The 10,273-nt window shown below is 38.0% G+C and overlaps 2 protein-coding genes across 3 annotated transcripts; one reads left to right on the top strand and one right to left on the bottom strand.

The window, feature by feature from the left end:
• Positions 1-1,360: 1,360 nt before the first annotated feature.
• l(2)34Fc (reeler domain-containing lethal (2) 34Fc) lies at positions 1,361-2,403 on the top strand. Of its 2 annotated transcripts, XM_017621671.1 has the most exons (3): positions 1,361-1,510; positions 1,702-2,029; positions 2,099-2,403. In XM_017621671.1, the coding sequence occupies exons 2-3, from the start codon at positions 1,718-1,720 to the stop codon at positions 2,261-2,263; spliced, it is 477 nt and encodes a 158-aa protein (XP_017477160.1). In that variant the 5' UTR covers positions 1,361-1,510; positions 1,702-1,717; the 3' UTR covers positions 2,264-2,403. The 2 variants fall into 2 exon arrangements, with proteins under 2 accessions (XP_017477160.1, XP_017477159.1); XM_017621670.1 differs by lacking the exon at positions 1,361-1,510 and having other exon boundaries at positions 1,530-2,029.
• Positions 2,404-8,034: 5,631 nt separating this feature from the next.
• Positions 8,035-9,971, bottom strand: LOC108367112 (uncharacterized). The gene is made up of 2 exons (XM_017621669.1): positions 8,864-9,971; positions 8,035-8,801 (listed from the first exon to the last, which is right to left on the bottom strand). Exons 1-2 carry the CDS (start codon positions 9,797-9,799, stop codon positions 8,331-8,333), a joined length of 1,407 nt encoding a protein of 468 aa, XP_017477158.1. The 5' UTR covers positions 9,800-9,971; the 3' UTR covers positions 8,035-8,330.
• Between the last annotated feature and the right edge of the window lie 302 nt (positions 9,972-10,273).

Genomic DNA, 10,273 nt, shown 5'->3' with positions numbered 1-10,273 from the left:
TTTTTATTACTTGTACAAAACTATTTACATGGGCGTCATTTGCATATTTGCAACAAGTTCAAATAGCGAAAACTGGAAATTTAAAAATTGTGACCAACAAGAGGTTTAAGAACTGGCTTCACGAATACTAAGTCAAGGCCGATTTTAAAATTGCCAACATTTCCAAATTATATTTTGGCAAAGTGGTGTATTTATTTTTTTTTTTATCGACCAAAATCGCTTAACGCCAAACAAAAAGCAGGATTGCCAAATGCAAATGTACATATGTATGCTCACTTTGCAGCGTGTCAGTAAATTTTAATGTCTTTAACGAGGTCAGATGAAATAGGAGAACCCTACTAAGAGTGAATTTCAATGGCAGGTGATTCTTGTATATATATGTACATATTTACATACATATATTCATATATACATATACATATGTATATATCCATAGGGTTCTCGGAAACGGCTCTAACGATTTTGATGAATTATTGTACACAGATAATGTGTTGGATTTTAAGGTTATCTGAATAGGCACTATCTCCGAGAAGACTCGTATAAGGTTGCCTATATTATATTAAAAAATATTAGTTTTCAAGAATTCTTTACCATTTCTGCGAAAAGTTGTTTTTTTCCCCCATATAAAAATACATGGAAAACTGTGAGCGCTTTGAGTGACCTCTAAATATTTTTTGATAAGGGTATATTTTTTCGGTATAGAACAATCCTTGGGGGTGAGAGCATTACAATTCCGACTTTACTGTTTTTGGACCATCCTAATGTGCATACATATGTATGTTGTCCGCATAGATTGGGTGTATGTATTCAATTATGTATTGTATTCAGTTAAAATTGAGAAAGCGAAAATAGAATAGATAATAACTAATATAGATACATAATACAGTGGCGGCGGTAACAAGCTCATATTAGGGTGGTCAAAAAATACACAGGAAAAACAACAACTAAATAATTTCGAAAATAGGGAGACTCGTATTTTTTATTTTGAAATTGGTTAATATTAAATAGTGCCGCCGGGGCTTTGAAGTAGTCCATATATTTGAAATGGGGAAATAAATTTTTCCATAGAATTGCTATACATTCGTTAAAAATAAATATTAATTGAACGAATAAAAATATTTCCTTTCAGAAATCTTCAAAAAATTAAGATAGGTATATTGCATATTTAACTTTAAAATTTCACTAACTACTTTTTCATAAACGATAATCTTATCTCTTTACAATTTTTTTTAAATACTAACCAATTTCAATATATACATAAAATATGGGTTTTCTTTTTTTCGATTGTCTTTAGTTCTGGGGGGAAGGTGGTTGGAAGAAAAATGATATGAACCACCCTAATGGACACACATACAGTAACAGTAAACAGTAAACAGTAAATGCGCAAAATTTGCTTGGATTTATATTGTTTTTAAGTGCTACTTTTTGCTAGTTTTATTTATCATAAATTAACGTTGGAAATCAAAGTTTTATCGCCCTTGTGACGCCGTAATTAAAAACGCTAATTGAAGTAAACCCTGAATGCTAGTAACCTACGCTTTTAAATCTCTACTGATTGCTTTTAGGCGGCATTACAAATAAAAAATTTACACAATTTACACACAACTTTCATTATTCGCAAGAACTTATTCACATGTACTATGTTATGTACATAGTACGTATGTATATCTATGCACGTAATTTTCCTCTTCCCATACGTAGTTTTACGTCTGCCAACATGTTCCGCTTACTCCTGTTAATCGCCTGTTTGGCCGTGCCAGCCTACAGCAACTCAGCCGGTGCTCCGAAAGCCATCTGCACAAATGGTTTAACACCTGAACATGGCCTCGATGGGCAAAGCTCCGCCGTCCCTTACAGATTCTCTGGCGACAGCAAGGCCAACAATGGTAAAGTTTCTCTAGCCTTAGGTGGTTCGCAGGGTTTCTTGGGTTTCGCCATACAGGCGCGTGATGCCAACGATAAGCCAGTGGGTACATTTAAGGTGGTCGACAGCAGTACGTCACAAACACTTAGTTGCAGCAATCCCGATGTAAGTTGAGAAATGTCTTTAAAATTCATTTAACTTGTTAATATTTTTTGTAATATTTCTTTGATTCAGGACACACTTACGCACAAGAAGATCCCGCACGATAATCCCATCAAGAGTGTGGCTTTCGCCTGGGAACCAGCCGGTTACAAGGGCAAAGTGAAATTTGTTGCCACCGTTGCCAAAGATGGCGGTACCTACTGGATTCGTAAGGTGCTGAAAGAGGTCGAGGTTTAAGTTGGAGTGTTGAGTATTACAGGAATGTTTGAATATAAACTTTGCAAAATTAAGTGAAATTGGTTATGAATCTAAATTCTAGAATGGTTTTTAAAAACCTTAAACTGTTAAATAAAACTGAAGAGTATTTTTGTGTGATAGAAGGACTTTTGGTATTGTTATTGTAAGAAAAAGAAAGTGTTTTTGGTCGGTTAAAAATTAAAAGTGGAAACGAGGTCGGCCTGTTGAGATCAATACAGGTTTGTTTTTTTTTTTTGATGGATGACAAATTTAATCAGCAAATGTCATCTCTTGCTGCACTTCGGTAAAGAAACGCAATGCTATGGGAACCGGGATTGAACCGGGTCACTCTTGTATTCTGTAAGAAATTTGCTTTCTGGGTTTTACAGACCGTTGTGTTGTTGTTGTGGATAGAAACTTCGTTATGAAAATTCCAAACAGTCAATAGGTAGAAAACTATTATACTCCATCCGATAGTACAGCAATGATTCTAAAATGAACGGTAGAGTGGGAGGGGTTCTTCTCTTGTAACCCTCGCCCAAGCCGTTCATTTTGGCTACCGCACTACTGTATAGGCTTCAAGACTGAGGTGTCAGCTATGATGGAGGCTACAAACGAGCTTCGAACTGATTTTGAAAAGTAGAGGTTGTTGTTGTTGTTGTAGCGGCTTACTTCAGGTGGAAAACAAAACAGGTTCTATACGTATATTTCTTCTTATTTTGACTTCCTTCAACATCAGCTTCAATTTCTTTGTGGAAGTCTCTGTCGGATTTCCTATATCGACAATGGTGTCGACTGCGTTCCGATTACGAATAGAGCTGCTTCAGCCGAGCATCTTTTAAATGTTTGGAATTAATTAAATTAATTTTATAAACAAATATTAACATACTTCTTTCACTAGTAAATCACAACATGATTGTTCATTTTTAAATTTAACGAACTTGTTGATTCAAATTATTGTTGACAAAAATACAACCATGTGCCACAATTCTGCTTGCAAATTCTTGCTGACAAAAATTTTCCCAGCACGAATTTGCAACTTCCCCTACAAACNTATAAACAAATATTAACATACTTCTTTCACTAGTAAATCACAACATGATTGTTCATTTTTAAATTTAACGAACTTGTTGATTCAAATTATTGTTGACAAAAATACAACCATGTGCCACAATTCTGCTTGCAAATTCTTGCTGACAAAAATTTTCCCAGCACGAATTTGCAACTTCCCCTCCAAATGAAATGTCAAAATTGTGCTCTCTCCTTGCAATTTTACAGTGTTTAGGCCAAACGAACACGCTTTGGTAACACTTGGTACCAACTTGTACATGTTTTTTGCATAGCGAACACTCTTATTCTCTTAGGAGGGAGATAACACAGTTGTGCTCGAACAGGCAACTGTGTGCAGCTCGCCAGACATAACAATAGACAGCGCTGGTCTGATAAACAGCATATCATGGCGACCTATGCTGACTTTGGCATCAGACCATCTGCCCATAGTTATCTCGATCGATAAACCAACCGACTTTGCTTCCGCGGAACACCGGACCTATATCAACTTTTCTAAAGCTGATTGGAAAGGTTTCGCGGAATTTACTGAGAGCACCTTCGCTGCGCTCCCCACACCAACCCACGTCCACCTTGGTGAACGTAAGTTCCGCAGGGTTGTCATTGCTGCTGCAGCTCGCTGCGTACCGGCAGGATGCAGTACGGACCCCCGTCCAAACTTCCCTGCTGAAGTGGCTGTTCTAGCCGATGAGCGTGACAACCTTCATCAGACCGATCGCGGAAATCCCCGTATAAGGGATTTCAACGCGAAGATTCGGCAGCTTGTGAGCGTACATAAGCGGAAAAAGTGGGAAGAGTATCTGAAGACTTGCAACTTCGCCTCTGGTGTGAGTAAGCTTTGGTCAACCGTCCATTCCGACGAAGCACGTCGACAGGGTCGAAATTTCTTTCGGCGACAATGCTTCGTCGGACCCGGAGCGATACGCGAGCTATTTTAGCCGGAAGTTCATACTGCATCCTCCGGCCGACAAAGCCAAGCGTCGAGTGACCAGAAGGCTGCACAAACTGCCAACAACCTGTGCCCCTCTTGCTTTCACTAGCGGTGTAGTTTAGCTAGCCATCGGGAAGGCAAAAACCTCCAAAGCCATGGGGCCCGACGGAATATGCATGTTGATGCTAAAAAATTTGGGCCATACGGGCGTAGCGTATCTAACGGAGGTCCTCAATTTGTCAATAGCCACTCTCATTATCCCAGACATCTGGAAGATGGGGAGAGTGCTCCCACTGCTCAAACTGGGGAAACCAGCCAACAAATGAGAATCTTATTGTCCGATAACACTCCTTTCCCCGGTAGCGAAGACACTAGAGGCCTTGCTACTCCCATATTTCACGAACCACCTTACCGCAGCGAAGCATCAGCATGGTTTCTGTGAAGTGCACAGTACAACAACAGCACTTAACGCCATAAACACGCAGATAACATGTGGCCTTAACCGCAACCGTCCCTGTGAGAGAACTATTCTAGTAGTGTTGGACCTGTCAAAGGCGTTTGACACCGTCAGCCACTCCACGCTACTAGAAGACATAGAGGCCTGCTCCCTCCTACGGAGGCTCAAACGGTGGTCGGCAATTATCTAAGTGGTCGACACTCGTCAGTAATGTTTAGAGACAAATCGAGTAAACCTAGAAAAATAAAGCAGGGGGTTCCACAGGGTGGTGTCCTTTCCCCATTACTGTTTAACTACTACATTTCAAAGCTCTCTCAACCACCAGAGGCAGTCTCGGTTGTCTCCTATGCTGACGATTGTTCGATAATGGCGTCTGTGAATGGATTGATGACTCTCCGAGCTTTAACGCTTCTTCTCTGCTAGAAACTTAACCCTCTCCCCTACAAAATCGTCTGCAACCTTGTTCACCACCTGGACGAAGGAGGTGACTAGGCTGGGAATTCCACGTCGATGATACACCAATTCCGACGGTGAATAACCCCAAAATACTCGAGTTATGTAGACTCCAGACCTGTGAATGCAGTTCTAGGCCCACAACCACCGGACATCGACGAGACGGAGCTGCCTCGGCAGACTTCACGACTTCACGCTTCATAGGGCTTCCGTTAGTAGAGCTTGACGACAACGACTGAGATAACCGATCTGGGCGGGGTTGTTGTGGCCGCTACAACAACAACAGCAACAGGCAACTGCCTTATAGGAAAGCACGCACTAGATTTTAATGGGCTACAAATCTGCATACTCAAAAAAATTCTAAAAAATCTAATTGAAAAGTTTAAAATTTTCATGAGAATTTGCTGAATTTTCGCGAGTTTTGCACAAAGTTTAGGAATTATATTTTAATGTTTTTCTTTTTGTAGAATGAACCATATTTTTATACGAAATTAGCGGAAAAATATTAGGATGAAAATTGTTGCATATATTGTGAAAAATTTGCTGTGCCAATACTTTGTTCCGGCAGTGTATTACTCACAAATTAAGTAAACTTTTCAAGTAAGGGGAGCGGATCAATTTATAGACTTCTAGAGGGCGTCAATCTCTTTGATTTCCCCCACCTATGATACTGGGCTGAGATGCTACATAATGTAAACAACTAAAAATTATTCGAGGAATATTTTGGAAGGTATGTATCTACGGAAAAGATGACTCAAATCCTTGCGATCTTGCTTTTTCATCAGCTTGGCAGAGAAAACAACCCAGGATGCAGGTGGGTTTATACACTAGGGTGGTCCGAAAATGCATGTGGAAAAGTAAAGTCGGAATTTTTATGCTCTCACCCTCTTGGATTATTCTAATCCGAAAAAACATACCCCTATTTTTTATTTTGAAATCAAAAAATATTTAGAGGTATTAATATGGGAAAAAAAACTTTTCGTAGAAATGACATAGAATTCAAAAAAAAACAATATTTTTCTATCGGAAAACTCTTATCATCTGCAAAAGATCCCAATAATAATACCCAATTGTTATTTAACCGTTTTTTTCATCGCAACTGTAATTTATAGGTCCGCCAAAAACCCACAAAAACCCCGAAAAATGCAGTGTGGGACAAATAAAAACTCGTTAATATTAAAAAATGGTTAAATAAATAATTGGGTATTATTACTGAAATTCTCCAGAAAGAACCAGAGTCTTCCGATCGAAAAAATTGATTTTCAAGAACTCTATACCATTTCTAGGATAAGTTGTTTTTTCCCCATATAAAATACATGGAAAACTTTGAGCGCTTTGAGCGACCTCTAAATATTTTTTGATTTGAAAATAAAGAGAGTAAGAGAGTATACCCTTTTTCGATATAGAACAATCCTAGGGGGTGAGAGCATTACAATTCCGACTTTACTGTTTTTGGACCACCCTATTATACACACTATAACTACACTTTGGAATAGCCACGGTTAGAAAGATGTGCATATATCTATGCACATACAATGAGCAAATATACCTCCGAGTAGAAGTGAAAAGACATACAAGAATACACGCCATCCCAAACCATGGAACCTTAGAAAATATTAATTTTATATAACAATTTTTTATGTGAAAATACATATAAACCTAAATCAAAAGCTTCCCTGCAAACCATTTTTTCAGAGTATTCTGAATTGTTGAGATAGATTAAAGGATTCGTAATGAACTCATCCGATTTTTTGCCGAATTTTCTAAAATAAAATAAACTGTGCACACTTCGATTCTTTTACGAAATTTCGGTAGAAAATCGGTAAAGTAAAGAAAATAGAGCTGCTATGTAAAGTTTTTCAGAATTTTCTATATTTTTCGTACAGAAATTTCTTTACGAGTTCGTGTCAATCGCTTCATATAATTTTCTTTGAAGATTCGTAAAAAAAAAGTTACAGAAATGAGATACTCCTAAAGATTTCGTTAATATTTCGGGAACTTTGGGTTGCAAGGCTCTTGCGTTCAGTCGAAAATTGTGGAAGGCGGGAAAATTGATTGAATAATGCAATTGCGAACTAAGCAATACATATGTACGTAGTAAGTATTGGCCAATACAATAGCACCCCCATTTCAAAGTGATATTGTTTGTCACTCATGTTTATTTATTTATTTTTAAGAATTTTCAATTAAAATACAGTTCATTCTCTCACAAAACTCATATAAACTCATGTTTTAAACTTTTTAAAAGACCGCAAAAAAGTGCAACAAATTTTCACCCAAATTTCAAACTTTTTTCTCAGAAGCGGTAGAATTTTTTTGAATACACAGTTTTATAGCCCATTCAATTTTAGTCTAATAATGTGCAAGTTTCAAGTGGCTAAAAATTACCGTTGATTTTTTAGAATTTTTTCGCCGAGGATGTTGCGGGTTTTTGCCATATAAAAATAAATTGTGTTTAGCCGTTATATGGAAGCAAATGAGACAAAAAAAAATTCTAAAAAATTAACGGTAATCTTTAGCGACTTGAAACTTGCACATTATGGGACTAAAATTGAATGCGCTACAAAACTGTGTGCTCAAAAAAATTCTAGAGCTTCTGAGAAAAAAGTTTGAAATTTAAGTGAAAGTTTGTTGCACTTTTTTGCGGTCTTTTAAAAAGTTTAAAACATGGGTTTATATTTGGTTTTTGTTAGAGAATGCACTGTATTTTAATTGAAAAATCTTAAAAACAAATAATTAAACATAAGAGGCAAACAATATTGCTTTGAAAGGGGGGTGCTATAGATATGTCCAATACTGTATATTTAGATATTTACCTTTTCACATAACATCTAAATACAATTAAACACAATATAATTTGTCCAAGTTTTTACTAAAAATCTTAAGTCTAGAACTAAACCCACATTTAAACTATAAGCAGATACGTGTGTACATGTATTCTTACATCAACAATGTGCTTTGTAAAACTAAACGCGCAGTCTTCAAATGTAAATATCTATCTTATATTCTAATAAATGCTTAAAATATTTCTTTAAAGTTTAAACCACTTTAAATTTGTACGTATATAATAGAGTGAAAATAAATGCAGTGTTTCGCTAAAATAAAATCCATAAAAAATTGCACTCTACACCCAAAGTACGCTCGAGCACTACAAGCGCTCATTTGGCAATTTGTGATATCACCGCTTGCACATAGCCGTTTCGGTAAAATATATCATCGTCATTTTGGTTTTGCCAGTTTCTCAGTGGACGGAGATCACGATAAGGATTTTTCTTAACATCGAAAAGACGTTTGATTCGCGTTTCCAGACGATCGGCTTGAGCTACTCGCAAAATGGCGCCATAATCAAAGTCTGCCTCAAGGCGTGTTAACGAGGTGAAGAGTATTGGCAAATCGTAGGTTTGCAACATTTCTAAAATGCCATGTGACCATGTGTCCTTGGTGGCACATGCATCACCTGGTATGCCCGTTCGTTCACGTTGCTCCTTCTGCTCTGCTACTGTCGATGGGGCATGCTCGGAGAAACCACAATTGAAAATAGCTATCAATGAAGGTTTCAGACGGGTCTCCTTGGTGAATTCTTGGAACAGCATACGATAACTTGTGTACAACACAGTGCGATCGGCACCCTGCATAAATTTATGAAATGTATAATACATTTTATGATTTTAAAATATAGCCCTTATCTTACCATATAATTATAGGTAATTTCTCGTCTTGCGGCTCCTAATACTTCTGGACCAATGAAATACAGCTCCAGTCTTGTTATTTGTTTGAACTGCAAGAAAAACCATTTTGTGTGAATTTGGCGAAACCAAAGGTCTTGTTCTACTGTAGCGCCCAAGATGAAAATGGCAAACTTATTTCCTTTGAACTCAGCCATTTCAGTGAATCTGAGTGTGAAACAAATGGTGCCAATACAACTGAAATCTCCGGCACATGAGAAGAGCTGATAGTTTTTCATTGAGGCTGTTGGCACGTTAGGTAGCTTGCGCGAGGTTATATGCTCGAAGGCTTGCTTCAAGTCCATAGTTAGGACATCGTCTACTGGTGTGCGTAAATCTTCCACTAACATATCGGGCGACATTTGTGGTTGTACTTTGTATGGACAGTAGTATAGTTGAAGAAGACCACATCGGGCCTTGTGACGTTCGCTGTCCTGAGCAGCATGTTGCGGTGAACAATAGGAGACACCATGACAGCGAGTGCAACTTTGTACGCGTTCTAAATGGTAACAAATTTCGCAATATGCTGGGAATGAAGTCAGTTCCTCTTCGTGATATTCGAGTTTTCGACCAAGTAAGGTGCGTAGCAAGTACTTAACTTGAAGTATAGCGCGTTCCATTGTGTAACTATCATGAGGTTGTCCACTTATAAGGTATGGATGCTTGATCTGATAATTGCTCATAATTTGGCTGATGGCACGACAAAAACCACGATGCAGTTGCCAATCCATACGCTGATGCTCTTGACTACAATACATTACTAGCTGACAGCCACTGCATTTGTGCAACTTCTGAGGCATTGGCTCCTTTGATGGTGAAGCTCCTTTGGATTGTTTCTCCACTTCCAACAAAAGACAGATATTGCAGCAACGCGAAGAACACATATCATAAGCCAAAGCCATGTTTAAAATATTTTAAACCGACACACATATGTTTCGAATTAATTAAAAGGAAAATATACTTTTTTTTAAGAAAACAAGGTGCTTTTATGGAATGGATTCTGAGGTAAATAAAAGAAAACGCGGCAATGGCCAAATGGAACAGTTAAACAGCTGTGAGCTAGAGCCAGGCTATCCAGGTAGTTAAAAAAGCGTAATTTCTGAAAAAAAAATCGCCAAAAGTCGCCAATTTGGGGAAAATTTTAGAATGGTAACCCCGAGTACGGAATTAACCCTCTAGTAGGCCAATTTTTTTATGAGTTGAAAAATTCAGGAATGGGTGATTTTAGCACGAGAAATCCAAAACTGATGTCTATTTCGATCTGTGACGGTAACTTTTCCCTACAGGGGAGAAAAATCAAGACCGTCTGGAGACGGGCTCGCCCACGGTGCAGCGAACAAAAGTGGCGCCGTCAGTGGTACCGCTACTTTGGTTTT

The sequence above is a fragment of the Rhagoletis zephyria genome, unplaced genomic scaffold (assembly GCF_001687245.7).
Source record: "Rhagoletis zephyria isolate East Lansing unplaced genomic scaffold, Rhagoletis_zephyria_1.1 Rzeph_scaffold_02542, whole genome shotgun sequence".
In the NCBI taxonomy this organism is placed as follows: domain Eukaryota; kingdom Metazoa; phylum Arthropoda; class Insecta; order Diptera; family Tephritidae; genus Rhagoletis; species Rhagoletis zephyria.
This window is presented reverse-complemented; position numbering and strand designations above follow the sequence as displayed.